We start from the raw sequence: 16,545 nt of genomic DNA on the forward strand, positions 1-16,545 counted from the left end.
AGAATACATTGCCTCTGTTGTTTTCCTCCGGCCGGTGACTTTTGAATTATGGCATTGGGTTTTGAAACTTTCTCAAATTGCTCCTGCGCTGCGCCCAAAGTATCCTGCCAGGCCGAACTAATCAAATTGGGAAGATTAATTTTATTTTGTGTTGTTGCTAATTTACTGCCTTTTCATTATTTAGGTTTCCAGAAAAGGAATTTGGAATCCAAGAGAAAATACAATCTTTTTAATAAGCATATTAAAAAAAAAAAATACTGATTAAAATTTAAAATCTGAGCTTCAGCTAAATGAATTTAATGTTTTAAGAAGAAGAAAACGTATTCCACTTTTAATTTGACTTTTAGTTTAAATTTAAGTTTAAATTAGACATGAGTTAAGTCCTTTTTGAAAAGAAACAAAATACAGCAAAGTATCTAAAACAAAAGTATTGTCTCTGAATATTCCAATAACTGTGAATCTGCTGTGAATCATGTCTTAAAATCGTTTGCAATAGTCTCGAGAAGGTTTTGTTTGCGAAGTCGAAATAAGTCTTGATTTTTATTAGTATTTTAATTCATAATGACTGCATAAAATCCGACTTCACAATTAATTTGAGCGCAAAAAATATTCAAAATAATAAAAATTAAATTTCCCAATAATATTTCAGAGCATGGAACAAAAAATACATTATTATGCTGGCTTTATTATTTATTATACATTTCCTAAATTCCTTGGGAAAAGAACTGTTCAATTTTTCCGACCAACACCCAAATGCAATTTTCAAAGATCAAAGAAGCCACTTCTGCCCTTGACGCAAAATAAGCCTGATGTTTGTGCATTACATACCTTACGTTGGAACGCGTTTTCGTTTTTTCCACCAATCAGTAAGAATCACAGTGAGTGCGTGTTTGTATCTCGCGGTTGGATGCGCCGGATCGGAGAACATCACAGATCCGTGGCCCAATTCGCTATTCATAAAGTTTCGCCTTTGATATAAACCTTTTCGCCAAAATTCCTACTTTTGATGTGAAAAGCAAGCCCTTTACAGTATCTCTCTATTTGCAATAAAGGAAGAAACCCCATCAAATCACAAAGTTATTTATTCACATGCTCTCTGTGGTTTTTTTTATTTTGAACCGCTGATATTTTTCTGCGAAAATCTATATTTTTGCCTTTTGGAATAAATATGTATTTTTTTCTAGTGAAAAGAAAAATGTTCTTCGGTTATTCTCGTGAAAAGACAAAAAATTATTAGGGTCTCCTTTTCTTTAGTTGGTGGTCGGTTTAAGATCATCAATCAATCATCTTCGACGGATCGTGCGCATGGCACGACGAATTTCACGTGGAGGCGTCTGCATGAATCAAGCAAGAAAAATGTGATGACTCTTTCATTTGTGCTTAAGCCTTTAGCCGCACACGACGACTGCCTTTTTAATACGAGAAAAGGCAAAATAATAGTGACCGAGTTAAGTTTTCCTCGTTTTTATCATCTTATGTTTTAACAAATTAATATCTAATTATAAACTGAGAAATAAATTGGATATTAGGATAAATAGAAAATAAGGTTAATTTGTTGACAACTTTTATTTTTAAAATTTATTAAAATTTATTTTCTTTTTTCTTTAAACAATTTTTTTTCTTATTTTATATTTTTATATTAAATTTTTAATATGAACAGATTCAATCTTATATTTTATAATGTGATTATTTAAAATATTTATTTAACCAATTTATTAAATATTTATTGTATTTTTAAGTAATGTAATTAATAATAAGGCGTTAACTCCCCCATTGATATTAATTGTTGGTATGTTGATAAAAACAAATCATCTTTTACTTTTAAATGGAGGTTCTTTGATTAAAAATTTATAAAAGCTGTTATATCTTTAAAAATTTATTATTCCTCTGAAAAAGTTGCATATCACGGACGACCCAAGATGAATAACCGTCTCTGACTTTGTCTGAAATTTGCTCTCTCATTTCTGCTCGCGTGCATAACAAATGAGCAATCAACGCGAGTAATCCTTTCGTCTCGTGGAGCGACTTCGCTGCGGTGAGAAATTGCTCGGCTTGCGCGCGTATTTATTCAGCAAAAGACGCACGGCGTCGATATTTCATTCCGCACATCTTTCTCTCCCTAGAACTCTCGAGAGGGCACAACAAAATATCCGTCGGACCGAGCGCGATGCTGATAAATAGCTTGTCAAAATAATCACGATGATGGACTGCACCGAGTTGACTGAGGTCTTTCGGAGGTCGGAGGTCGCCAGTTAATAGACGCGAGCCGCCATTTATTATTTGGGCTCCGAGTGTCACAAAAATTTTGTGCGCTCTTATATTTTGTTATAAAATTTTCAGGTTCTTAAAATAAATGACGTTTGCTTAAATTTATTTTTAGATTTATTAATGCCTTCTTTACCACTTGTATATAAATTTAATTTTAATGAAAATATGATGTTTGAGTTTAATGTTGGATTTTCATTGATGGCTTCAATTCATTTATTGTTTCATAAAATAAGTCCAAAAGTTCAACATTCGGCTGCAATTATAATTATCGCAAGAACTGAATGTTTGGAAAATTATTTATTGTTTATTGTTCTCGGTCAATAAAAAAATTTTAAATTTGAAAAAATGAAAGAAAGGGTTAAAAAGTAGCAGATGTCTGCTAAAACGCTCCATATAAACTCACCCTATAAAAAAAAACAATATCTCTTACAATTTAAATTCTTTAATTAATACCACAAAAAATGCTCCTTGCAAAGAGAGGAAAAATTGCTTGAGGGACAGTCTTGGAGGGCAGGTGCGGTAAATTAATTATTATACAAATATTTCAGGGAAGGAATGGACTTTATCTTTTCTTTTTTTGAGAAATTAAGTTTTTTGTTTTGTTTTGTTATTAAAATATATAAAGACCCAATTTCGGTCACCCTCTTTTATAGTAAAAAAAAAAAACTACAAAAATGAGTAATTGGATTTATAAAATACCACATTTTAACTAATTGTAAGTAATGAAAACGACAGAGCTAAAAAATGACAGAAAAATCAAGATTACACAACAATAGTGGTTAAAATTTCTAATTTTTTCCACTAATTACAAAAAAGTGCTCCTCTTCTTGTAAAAAAATTCATTACTGTACCAATGAGGAGTCAATTATAAGCAAGCAAATAGGTTGTTATGCTTTCCATTTGTTGGCTCACTGAGGTTTCATTACTTGCTTGGAATGTAATTTTTTTACATTTTTCTTACTTATTTTAAAATTAACTAAAATTTTAAATATCTAACAAATAACAAAAAAATCAAGAGGAATGCTTTGTAATACAATTCTTAAAACTGATAATGGGGTAAAATTTTGTTCTTAAAAGTAGAACAAACAATTTATAAGAATTTGTTTGAAGAAATTGACACTCGAGGAGATGTTCACGGAAGTAAAGAAATCGGGCTTTTTCCTCGTTGAAAAAATGGTTTTTATTAAAAAATTTAGAAAAGTAAATATGAATTAAATTTAAAAACTTTGACCATTCTTACACACTTGTACTACTTCTGCAATATTTGGAAAGGTTATATTTAAAAATTTAGGTTCTTTAATAATACGTAGATCGTATTCCTTCTTCTAACAATGATTTTATTTCATTCTTCTGGTGCTTTAATTGGTTCCGTTTGTGTTGCAGCGTGGATCGGCGTGCTTTGTTTTGCTGTGTCACTCGCGACGGCGCCTCTAATTGTTGCTTTCTGCCGTCGCAAATCGACTCGACTGACGGCCGTGTTTGGCGGCCTGGTGATGGCCCTGGCCATACTTTTTACCTCCTTTGCTCAGCAAATCCATCAAGTCTTCCTAAGGTAAAAAAAGCAAAACATGTTACTCGCTCGGGCAATATATACAGCCAAAATGGATGGCCCTTTTTACGCCGAGAGAGTCTGCAGATTACTCTCGCCGCAAAAAGAAGCGCATTTATTTTCGCTGCAGTCAAAACTTTTTAAAGCATCGATTTTGCACGAATTTGCCGTCCGCAGTTACGGGATCGTTTTTGGCGTCGGCATTGGCATGGTGCGCGAATCGTCAGGACTCATGCTGGGCCAGTACTTCAAGCGACGCAGGGAATTTGTGGAAATCGTGGTGCAGGCCGGAGGAGGCATCGGCATTACGCTCTTTTCCGTCTTCTACAAGGAGGCCATTGGGTAAGATGAAAATTTAGACACAATTAAGTTTCAAATTTATCTTATGAAAACGTAAAAGAAATATTTGGAGCAATATTTCAATAAAAATAATTTCCAAGAGTGGCCTATTTAATAAAACATGTCAAAAAATTTCTTAAAGGATTCAAAAATATACAGAAAATTAAAAAAAAAATTTTTCAACAAAATTTTGTGATAATGATTCTGAGAAACAGTTTCATATGAGAACAAAACAAGCAAATTCTTTTTGAAATTTTCAATGTATAAGATTTTCTTGATATTTAATCTGTACAAAAAACCAGTGGACAAATGTTTAAAAAAAGGTTGAAAAAATTTATTTACAAAAAAATACCGCAATTGTAATGATACTTATGCTTTTGAAGATTCACTCGTGCACTGTCTACAAATCACAAATATTCCAAATTGATTTTTTTTTTTAATTTCCTCTTTTATAGAAATATTGGTTGGCGTTTGGGCCTGCAAGCCGTGACAGGTGTGGTCTTCATTTCCTTTTTCCTGGGCGTCTGCTACCGTTCCGCCTCTCTCTACCACCCCCAGAGAAGAGCAATCTTGCACCTCAAGAACCAGAAGAAAAAGGTCAAAGAAAAGAAGGGCCACATTACAGTTGAAAAACCACCGTTCTTTGACTTTTCGCCTTTGAAAGTCAGGACCGTGCAGATTTTAATAATTTCTTCAGCAACTGCCGCTGTCGGTCTCTACACACCAATTTTCTACCTCGTAAGATTTATTTTCATATAAAATTTGAAACCAAAAAAATTATTTGTAAATTTTTAAGGTAATGCACGGATACAAAGAGGGGTTGGAAGACAGCGCCCTGGTCCTTCTGCAAACCTTTCTAGGTTTTGCCACTGCTTTAGGATGTGTTGGATTTGGACTGGTTGTGGTTCGGCCCAGTGATCAATGTCTCATTTCACGGCAGTACCTGTGCCAAGCATCCATGGTGGGAATAGGTAAAATTTATTGATTTAAAAAACAATGTTAAAACACACAAACAAAAAGGAAATACTTAATTTGTTATTTAATTTTTATTCACAGACGTGCACAAACATTGTTAAAAACTATAACAATATTATGCATTATTAACATACTTTGAACAAAAAATAAAAAATATATATTTTTCTTGTGAACACACTTCCATATGTTCACACAAAATATACGAAACAACCAACATTAGTTGCTTTACAAACAAGTATAATTATATTTAAAGTGAGAATAAATTAAACATTTATTACTAAAACATTTCTAAGATCTTTTTTTATTTATTAATAAATTTGATTTTTGCAATTTTAATTTAACATAAAATTTAATTTTTTGTTTGGCAAAAATAAATCGCATAATTCCAGTATATCATTATTTATTATTTTAAATATATAAAATCTAATTGATCAAGTCAATATATAACCAGTATATGAAAATAACTTCATTATGGAAATGAAGTAACCTAGATTTCACTTAATTTAAACAAGTGCATGAGGGTGCAAAGTAAAAATATTTTAAAAATAATAATTTAAATAAATAAAGCATCCTGAAATAACTTATTATTGAAATAAAATTTAAGTTTGCCTCTGGTTATTTCATTATTAATATTCTATTTTCAGGCGTTTCGCTCTTGGCGTTGAGCACTGTCCAGGGATATCACGGCTACGTTTTATTTGTTTGGATCTACGGAATATTCCTGGGTGGTTTTATCTACTCCCTCAAAATGTATGTGCTGGAACGAGTGCGCGCCAAACACTTCACTCGCACTTGGGGATTCGTCCAGGGCGCTAAAGCCATACCTGCACTTCTTGGAATTCCAATTACTGGTAATTCCTAATTTATAGAGTTAAATTATTTTAGGATATAAATTATTAAATTGGACTGCGATATAATAAAAGAATGAAAAAGATCAGCAGCATGAATTATATTACGGATTTGATTTTCTTTAAATTTTTATCAAATCCAGATCAGCCATTAGGTTTTATCTAAAAGCGCTTTTGTTTTTTTCTTGTTGGACCTGATAATAGCGTGATAATTTTAATAAGAAGTTTAATAGATCTTTTTTTTAATTTTCTCTCAATATTTTCATTTTGCTTTCTTGCTGTGAGAGAATGAAATCTAAAAAATAAAAATCCTATTTCAACAGAAACCAATAAACCTGAGATATTTGAACAAAATTGACGCCACAAATTGTTAATTATATTCAATAATGATGCAATCTGCTTCACGTCGATGTTTTGCCAGTTGCATAACCTTCACTCAAATTTCAGGTTACATCAACGAGAGCCATCCAAAGGCAGGCTACTACTTCTCCTCCTTCTTCACTCTTCTCGGCGCCGCTCTCCTCTTTCTCATGAACTGGTACAAAAGGGGTGTCGTGCAGCATCCGGACCCGACGAGCTGCCTGTCCTTCTCGGAGGCGCCGCCCTGTTCCTGCAGCACACCGACCCCGGCGCCGACAACCCCTGCGGCCAGCAGGGCGCAGGCGAGAATGGCCAAGAGCATTTCGTTTGCCACGACCCTCGACCTGGGAGACACGCCGCCCCCTCCGCCCCCTCCGGCGCAGGTGTCCGACCTGCTGGGCTGCATTTCCGAGGAGGCGCTGGTCAACCACACCAACTCGGCGGACAACTTCATCATCGACTACGACTTTTACCAGGGCCAGAACCACCACGACTCGGGTGGTTTTCCCGGCAAAAGACCCCTTCGACCGAACATGACCATGAGTCTGAGCGAACCGGAGAGCCTCGGCCGGAAGGAGGTGCTGGTCAACGGCCACGGTCCGCACGGCCACAATCACCACCACCATCATCACCATCACCACCACCACCACCGCCAACACCAGCAACAACAAGCGAAGAATGGCGACGTCCGACCGAGCAGACGTCCCGACGATGACAACGACCCGCTGCCCCACATCCTCCCCAGCCCTGCCTTCTGCCGCCAGCAGAGTTGGGGCGGACGACCCGTCAAGAACATCACGGTCATCGAGCAGCTGACCACCTCCGTGTGACCCCGGCCCTCTCCCAGTGAGGAGGAGAGGCACCCCAGGACGTTCAACGCAGAACCAATTTACATTAAATGCTAGTTGTTGCTTTAGAACGTTTTTCCTGTGACAATAATCGCGACGTTGTAATTTTTGTAGTTTCTCTTGAAAATTTAATTTGTGTGTGTAGAAAAGAAAAGTCATCTTAAAAAGAAAGAACATGATGTGTGTACTATTTGAAAATTTCAATGGATTTAACAAAAAAAAAAAAACAGACTTTTATATTAATATAATTATTAGATTTTGAAGAAGATTTGTTGTTTTCAGAGACAGTTTCAGAATCCTTTCAGGCACTTTAGTGCAATTATCACATAGTTACGCTGATTTCTACAGCATCATTAAATGAAACCTGGATTTTTCTTGAACGTCCTGCTACAAATAATGTTCAAGAATCATCATTGTCAGTGCAATTTTGTTGACTAGTCAGTGTTTGTTTAACTTTTTAATAGTTCAATTGCGACGACGCAAGATAGTAATTTATTTATTTTTGTTATAAGTTTTTAAGACTGCCACACATAATTCGAGACCTTCTCTTTAGCTTATAATAAGTATTTATCACGACAATCCAACTTTCCTGACAGTTTCAGTTTTTCTTTTCGATTTTCACAAATTTGCAACTACCGTCGTACCTTCCGAGATATTAAGTGGTTGTTGAGAGAGAACGACTTTAGTGTCGTTCTCTGTCGGATTAAAAAGTTCCAAATAGGAATGAATTCACGTTTAGGCGAAAAGTCTCTTTGTAAGTCACTTATTAATGTGAACACAGGGAAAATATACGCTGCAACCAAATTTTAGCAAGGTGTTAACTTTAGGCGAAAATAAAAATTATTAATATGTGTACATTGTTATATACAGTAAAAAATTAAAGAATCAAAACCTTTTAAGCTGCTACTTGTTGTTGTCGTTTCGGAAATATGCATTTAACGTTTAGTTTTAACGTGCACAAATCTTTGAAAAGGCAAGAAGTATTGATACATTATATAATATTGTATGAATAAATTTTAATGAGATTTTAATTCAGTAAGCAAATCATTGAAAATTATTTGAATCAACAAATTTTAAAAATAAAAATTAAGCAGAGAGATTATTTTTGTCTAAAGATAAATAAATCTAAATAATTAGAACCAACTAAATTTGTAAACGGAGGAAGAGTAAAAATAAGTTATTCAACATTCGCAAACGGAGGAAACTCACAAACAGCACAACAAATGAATGGTATATGTGACTTCTCGCGGTTGATGCCACACGCGTTTCGAAAAGCTATAAAACCAATGTAACTTTAGCTAAGCAACAACATCTGTGATACGTAGGGAAAGGAAGTGAAAAGTATAAACAAGTGATGGGACACAAATTTTCGATCGGTGATCAACATAATATAAATGTGATCAAAGGCAGGATCGAACGAACGATAAGTAGGAATCTCGCTGAGCCTAAGTGACAGAATTCTAAAAATTTTAATTGATATTATATAAATTTTAACGACGCGTGCTGATGCACGTAAGTATAAATATATAAAACCTTATGATATTATAATGTAAATTAATTATTACTCACATCGATGTTCCGATTTAGTCACGCACAGAAGACAAACGTTTTGTCTCACTCGTGTCAGTCGACAGGCTGTTTAGAGCTCAATTAATTGATTATAAAACTAGCTGTTCTAGTTGCGTAGCCAGAAAAACAGTATTCAAGTTTTATGTTTAAATAAAAGATTGCAATTCAATTTAAATATAATTATGACAAGATCTATTCAGATGAAACACCATTGAATGTTGTAAATATTTTCCTCTACAGACCCACTGAATTGTTGTAATTGAAAATCTAATGTTGAGAATTTCAATTAAACTTAAAAAAATTATAACATATTTTGTATTATTACAGTTGAACCATATAAACAGGTATCAAAAGTATCAAAAGCTCAAATTAATTTGTCCAAGTTTACTAACATTTACTAAAAAGCAATAATTACAATTTTTAAGGTCATTTGTCATTTTTTATTAAATAGAACGGAACAATATAAAATTAAACTGATTTTCGAGTACCCAAAAATTTTTGTTTCTCTAAAACAATATTTTTCTTCGATTCTGCCTAAATCAATTGACATAAAAAATTTTTTTTCGAGTACTTAAAATGAAATGAAGATGGCTAAATTTAATGACGTTACCTTTAAATTTTGATTGACTATACTGGATATACATTTTTTTATTAAATGATGAGCTAAAATGATACATTAAATTTTTTTATCAGGATTTTTCATCAGTTTTCGTTTTCCTGCCCAAAATCACCTTCATCCTCCTGTCCATCCTCCTCGTCCAACCACCATTCAAAGTCAAAGGTTGCGTCGAACCTGTTTGCGTCCAGGAACGTCTCAAACGGGGCCTGCGCCTCACTCGGCGTGTTTGCGTTCGCCGCCTCTGCACGTTGAGCGATTCGCCTTTGCTCCTGATACAGCAGTCTTGGCACGATCACGTGTCTGTAGACCCAGTCCGGGTAGCGAGGAGCGTCGCCCGATCCTGACCGCAACACGCTCCCTTCCTCCTCAGGTGAGGCGGCGGGAAAGGTCGGTAGGAAAAAGAAACCTGAGTCGCCCTGGTGCGGCCGAAGTTGATTGTTAAATTGTGACAATAATTAAACTTAACATCCGAAGAAATTATTCACTCACGGACGCTGACGAGTCCCAGAAGCGAAAAATAAAATAATTGCTTGTGGAGAGCACAAGAGGACTTCGAGGAATCAGCGCCTAAAAATAAAAATTGCAAATTATACGCAATAATAGAATAATTTATAAATTTATACCTGCATTCCCTATCTTTTGCAGATATTTTAGTGGAAAAATTTTTAAAAATGAGATATTTCGGGAAATATAAAGCAAATAAGAATATTATGATAAGCATCAAATCGCTTGGAATCCAAAAAATAAAATCTTCAAAGGCAAAAATGTGCCGACGTTGTAGATTTTGTTAATTGTTGCATTGAAACTCCATTTCTTAATTGTTGGCCTCTTCAGTAATTTAATAAACTGCTGTGGGCCTTAATTAAAATGTATATAATTTTAAGACATTAAAACAAACATGATTTGAAATTCTAATGGGTAGGGGTATTTAATATTCATCCAACCGCCTTTACCTTACGATAAAAAATATATAGCAAAAAGAAAAATATCCTGCGCTATTCCATAATATTTTTCAACCTGCCGCTGATATTTTTTTCTATCATCTCTTATTTAGGAAACGAATTATTTGCATTTTTCCTCGCTCACAGTTAAAAACATAATTGGACCTTTCACCTTGAAGAATCAATTATACAAATATACGGTGCGCGCGATATGTAAAGCCTGTTGACGCGCGCTCTTCGAGGAGCAAATATTTGCGAAGAGGAAACGCACCGGCTGCTAAAATGAGCTTGTACTTTTTTCACAATGCGTTTCTGTGCAGGCATTTAAAGCTGTGCGAATTCCGTCCTAACAATAAGATCCTGTTGTTCCGCACGGGAAAAAACGCATTGACGCCGCTGGCAATTTCTTTAATGACTATCGGACGTCGACATAATAACGACGACAACAATAATGACGTTGCGAATTTCATTTAACATTGTAATACGCAGTTTGGCCAGAAAGAAATAAATTTTATACGTTTTATACATGTAAAATTTTAAAATAAGTTACTATTAATTTGTATTAATATTAACATTCAAATACAATTTCTGTTATTAAACGTACGTGATTAATTTTTTTAATATTTCAACAAATATGACCGACCACCTCGAGTGCCAAAAGGTTCCACAACAACAACTTCAAGAACCTATACAGAAATTTAGTATGGAATTTATATAAAAATAAATTTATTTATTAAAACAAATTATCTTAACAATTTATAAAAATTTTAGAATAAAATTAATTTTTTTAATGAATTTAACTTATTAATGGATTATTTTAATAGAAACCAAAAAGGTAAGTAAATGACAATTCAAATAAATTGAACAACATTTTAAAATTAATCAAATTACTTCTAATTCTTGACTTTTTTGGATTTTCTCATGACATCAGATAATGTGCATTTCTTTCTGGGACATTTGCAATTGAATTCAAGCAATTAAATGTGGAAGATATAAATATTTTTTTCAATTATTCTTATACCACCCAACTTTACTGCTGATTTGATAAAAAAAAAAAAATTTATTTTATATCCAAGTTGATTTCAACAGTTTGTGAAAGCTTTTCAGGCGTAGTCAGCAGTTGTGAATTATAGTTAAAAATATTATGCATTTATGATTCTCATTGCAGGCTTCTTTTGCTTGCAGTGCCCTAGTGTAAAAAAAATTCACTGATTTAAGTATTCAAAAATTTTAACCCAGGTCAAAAAATAAAAAATTAGATAAATGAAGTGGAATGAAAATTAATTTAAATTACTTGCTTGCCGGAATAACTGTTGGCTAAATAATGACGTTAAAATTGCGGTTTGACAATCCTTGGTACCGCTTACGACAATAAAGAAATTCACTTATCTAATTTGATTAATCATTCGATTAGTACATACGAATGATTTAAAAGTATAATTTTCGAAAGAGGAAATGCATCCCAGGGACCACTCCTTAAGATAATTTCGCCAATCTTCTATAATTTAAAATTATTATTATATTTGCTTCGCGAGTCTCTGCGAGTGCGCGCGCGCCGCGTTTCTTGCGAACCTCGCTCAATCTGCAAAAAGTGGTTCTCGCCGCGCGAGACGGACCCTGCGAACCTGAAGTCAGTTGCGCTCGGCATGTGGGTCGCCAGGGCCTGTTCAATTCTGCTCGTCGCGGCCGTCCTCGTTTTTTCGGCGGCGGCCGACGGCCACTTTAAGCTGGTGGTGCTGCACAACAACGACATGCACGCGCGCTTCGAGCAGACCAACGGCCAGTCGGGCAGGTGCGCCCAGAAGCACCTGAGCACCAAGACCTGTTTCGGCGGCTTCGCCAGGGTGGCCCAGGTCGTCAAGGACGTGCGCAAAGCGGAGGAAAACGTCATTTTCCTGAACGCGGGCGACACTTACCAGGGCACCTCTTGGTACACCGTGCACAAGTGGCGTGTCGTGGCCGCTTTTCTCAAGATGATCGGAATGGATGCTATGGTGAGAGATCTAATTTTAATCATGGTGATTTGAATTTAAAATCGACTTTTCCTCGATGGGTTTTTGTGAGTTGTTTATTGTTTCAGAAAAAACAATATCCTGCTTTTTCTGAAACAATAAACAACTCACAAAAACCCATCGAGGAAAAGCCGATTTTAAATTCAAATCACCATGAATAAACCCTCAATCGTGAAATTCTACCACAAAACTAATTTTAATCATTTTTCCTCTTCTTGGTAATCCAAGAATCGGGGTTTTCCTATTCGATATCTATATAATTATATTTTTTTTTAGAGGAAAACAGCTCTTTAATAAAAAAAAATCAATATCAAAGTCTTAAGTAATTTGTGAATGACTTGCTTATTTTGAATTAATTTATGTTCCATTTTTAAAATTATTTAATTTTAATTAATTACTGCTAAACATGTTTCAAAATGTTCTATTGCAAAAAAAGAAAAATTTTTTGCCTGGCTGACATTATACGTACTTTTAGTTTATTGCACACATGCCTTAGGATTTTGTAGCACAAAAAACTTTATTGAGAGTCTTTCTTGGCCAATTTACTCGCCATTGAGGCGGTGTCGATAGTAGAGTACAGCGTGTAACATAACAACTCTCACTACAACTTCATTGTTACACACGAGCTGTGATTTCCCTTTCTCAGAAACTGCGTGCAATACAGTCGTATAACTGCTTCGCCTCACTTCAAACAATAAAAAAATTAATAATGCGCGCTTCGTTCTAAGTCACACGGCCAAGTATAGGCATCAGCTAATAATTTTCTCTGCCAGGAATGCCATGAAACGCAAATAATAATAAAAAATAAAAATAAAACATTATCCATTTTTATCTTTAGACTTTTTTATTGATTTGTTTATTTTTTGAATAGAGAGAGAGCAGAAGTGAAAAAGACCAACATTATTTGATCGAAAGGTTCAGTAGATTAAACCTCGCTGTGTGTCTCTTTCCTTCTTCCCCATACTAATGAACTAATTTGGCTGAAACAATTTGCACAAAACCCCTCTGAAAACTAAAATGTAAAAATCCCACTTTGGCTATCATCAATGACGGAAAAGAATAACAATGAAAAGAAATGGCCAGAGGTTCCAGATTAACGCACCGGCCTCTCATTTAATTACTCAAAATTTTTATTATGAAGGCAGTTTGAATTTTTTTTACAAAATGACTTGGCGATTTCATTCATTTTTAGCGATCAGTATTAAATTCTGGCCAGAAGGAGATTTTCGAGTCGAACAATTTGTAATTGTAAAACAAAAAACAATCGGGGAAATTGTAGTTCATAAATTTACAATTTTACTAGTAAGGGAAATTTGCAATATTATTTTTTTTAGTAAAAATTTTGTTTGCAAGAAAGGGCAGTTAAAATGCCATACCAGCATTTTTAATTGATAAAGAAATAACATTTTACAATTCAATTCGCTTGCTTGCTTGTTGGGTCTCGTCGGTGCCTGTGTTTCTATTTTCGCAAACACTGCCGCACCTGCATGGTGAGGCCCTTTGTTGTCTTTTTATCAACCTACAGCTAAATAAAGTTGTGCGGCCGCCGCGCTATTCATGGACATGTTTGATATTAGGAAAATGTAAAAAGAGACATCTGCTCTTCAAAAAACTTCCTGCACTTTTTTATTGATAATAAGAACATAAAATAAAAATTCAATATATTACGCCTTATTTTAAAGCATGTTACTTTTCAAGCAATTATATTGCAATCAAAAGCAAATTTTTGCAGAGCCTCGGTAATCACGAGTTTGATGATGGAGTCGACGGACTGGCCCCTTTATTAGAAAACATCACGATCCCAGTGCTGGCCGCTAATGTGGATGTGAGCAGAGAACCGAGTTTAGAAAAACTGAGACCGTCTGTGATTTTGAATGTGGGAGGAAGAAAAGTCGGCGTAATCGGTTATCTCACTCCAGAGACCGTGGTAAGCCGCACTTGAATATAAAAATTAAAAATCTAATTTTCAAATAAAAATGAAATAAATTATTTTAATTTTTCCGTGGCTGCACCCTAATTTATTTTATTAGGACTTGGTGCCGAGTGTGGGAGGAGTGGTGTTTGAAGACGAAGTGCCTGCAATTAGGCGCGAGGTCGATCGCTTGAGAGCGAGTGGTGTGAACATCTTAATTGCGGTTGGACACTCTGGCCACTCGGTGGACAAGAAAATTGCCAAAGAAGTGGACGGACTGGACTTAGTTGTAGGAGGTCATTCAAACACCTTCTTATACACAGGTAGCTTTCCTTTGCTTTTAAATACATTTAATTAATTTTATATTCTTATAAGATTGTGAATTTTCATGTGAAATTTAATTAAACTACTAATTAACGGGATTTGGATTTTATCTCTGAAATAATTTAAAGTTCATATCACCTTAAAAACTCTTTCAAGTTAAATTGCAATTTAAATGATAATTCCAGCATGATTCATGATATAAAAAGCTTACGTTGGAATTTCATAAAGACGTGAGAGAGCTTGTTTTATTTTTATTATATATATTTTTTTTAATTTGTTCACTCTGAATAGGTCGTCAGCCTGACTCGGATATCCCCGCTGATTTGTACCCAACTATGGTAGAACAGGCGAGTGGCAAAAAAATCCCTGTGGTTCAAGCGTACGCCTACACAAAATACATGGGCAGAATGGACTTGACTTTTGATAAAAACGGCGAAATTGTCGGCATGGAGGGGAAGCCAATTTTGCTCGATTACAATATAGAACAGGGTAAAATATAACCAGGCCTATATAATTGATAAAGTGTTAGCATATTTCATACATTAATCCTAGATCCAGATGTTTTACAAGAATTGAAACCATGGGCTGAAAAGGTCGCCAGCTTGGGGCAAGAAAAAGTTGGAAAAACCCTGGTTTTCTTAAACGGATCGCAAAACTCTTGCCGAATGAGGGAGTGCAATTTGGGAAATTTCGTGTCGGACGCTTTTATATCCCATGTATGAATGAATTTTGTAAATATTGAAATGAATTTCAGTGATATTTCTAGTACGCATCCACATACTCAGGAAGTGGTTGGACTGATGCTCCAATTGCTGTTCAGAACGGAGGAGGAATAAGGAGTTCCATTGAAGAAAGCAAGGTTCAGTAAAAATAAGTGAAATTTGATATTAAAATGAAAAGTTTGATTTCAATTATAAGGCCTCAGAAGACGGAACCAAAGGAGGTTGGAAATTTCTAAACCAAAATTATGCAAATTAATTTTTTTTTACTTAAAGGATTTGTTACAATGGAAGATGTCTTGACAGTTCTGCCTTTTCAAACAGGGGTTGTGACCTTACGGCTGAAAGGGGTGGATTTGCTTGAGACGCTGGAGGAAAGCGTCAAGTTTTACGATTTGAGCGGAGTAGAAGCACCTGGCCGTTTTTTGCAGTTTTCAGGCAATTAATTTACAAATAAATATTTAGAAATTTATTAAAAAATGTGTATTTTTATAGGTCTTAAAGTTACTTATGATATGTCTAAACCTCCTGGAAAAAGGGTGAAATCTGTGATGGTGCGTTGCGGGCAATGCCGAGAACCACGATACTCTCCGTTGGACCCAAATGTGATCTATGGTCTCGTAATGAGTCAGTACATCGCTGATGGCGGTGATGGCTATCACGTGTTGAGCCAAAAAGGCATGAATAAGACGATTTTAGGTAAACACCAATTAAAAAAATATAAATTGAGAAAATAAAAAAAGAAAATCCGTGCAGATACTGAAGAGAGTGTGATGCTGGCCAATTATATTAAACAGAAAAGTCCTGTTTTTGCCGACATCGAGGGGAGGATTACTTTACTAAACACGGAAACTGCAGACAACGGTGTTGCCTCGTTTCACCCAACATTGCCTGGAGCAATAATTGTGTTTTCTATCATTTTATTTTTCATTAAATAATTTTTGAGCAAAGCTCATGAGCACAACGTGGCTAATTTCAATTTTCCTTCTCTCTTCAAGGAGCATTTATTTTATGGCAATAATTCAATATTTAAGATTTTTAAGTGTTTGTGATATTGTTCTTTATTTTTGATAGCGTGGGTTTACCGCAGCGGCCGAGTCTCTTTTGATTTTGGGCGTTTCAGCATCTGCTAGTTTTAAACCATTTCTTCTCTCTTTTTCCAATTTACAATTTTTGTTTTCCCGAGAAGAAGTAATAAAAATAAATTTGAATAAATTAATCATTCTAAATGATTCAAAAATAATAATGATGCTTTCCTATGG

At 34.8% G+C, this 16,545-nt stretch overlaps 2 protein-coding genes across 5 annotated transcripts in view; both read left to right on the plus strand.

The window, feature by feature from the left end:
* Nucleotides 1–8,090, plus strand: part of LOC132194852 (monocarboxylate transporter 2-like) — a 108,971-nt gene extending 100,881 nt beyond the window's left edge. For all 4 annotated transcript variants that reach the window (XM_059616409.1, XM_059616410.1, XM_059616411.1 and 1 more), the window contains 6 exons: nt 3,652–3,820; nt 3,995–4,159; nt 4,612–4,894; nt 4,953–5,127; nt 5,776–5,982; nt 6,427–8,090. In XM_059616409.1, the coding sequence (XP_059472392.1) occupies nt 3,652–3,820; nt 3,995–4,159; nt 4,612–4,894; nt 4,953–5,127; nt 5,776–5,982; nt 6,427–7,169 (1,742 nt within the window). In that variant the 3' untranslated portion in view covers nt 7,170–8,090. The remainder of the gene's footprint in view (nt 1–3,651; nt 3,821–3,994; nt 4,160–4,611; nt 4,895–4,952; nt 5,128–5,775; nt 5,983–6,426) is intronic.
* A 3,810-nt stretch (nt 8,091–11,900) lies between these two features.
* Nucleotides 11,901–16,241, plus strand: LOC132194653 (protein 5NUC-like). The gene is made up of 10 exons (XM_059616069.1): nt 11,901–12,310; nt 14,061–14,255; nt 14,359–14,563; nt 14,856–15,053; nt 15,117–15,280; nt 15,331–15,423; nt 15,483–15,507; nt 15,560–15,721; nt 15,779–15,982; nt 16,040–16,241. Exons 1-10 carry the CDS (start codon nt 11,963–11,965, stop codon nt 16,219–16,221), a joined length of 1,776 nt encoding a protein of 591 aa, XP_059472052.1. The 5' UTR covers nt 11,901–11,962; the 3' UTR covers nt 16,222–16,241.
* The last annotated feature ends 304 nt before the right edge of the window (nt 16,242–16,545 follow it).

Source organism: Neocloeon triangulifer, unplaced genomic scaffold (assembly GCF_031216515.1).
Source record: "Neocloeon triangulifer isolate White Clay Creek 2 clone unplaced genomic scaffold, ASM3121651v1 ptg000008l, whole genome shotgun sequence".
NCBI classification, from domain to species: domain Eukaryota; kingdom Metazoa; phylum Arthropoda; class Insecta; order Ephemeroptera; family Baetidae; genus Neocloeon; species Neocloeon triangulifer.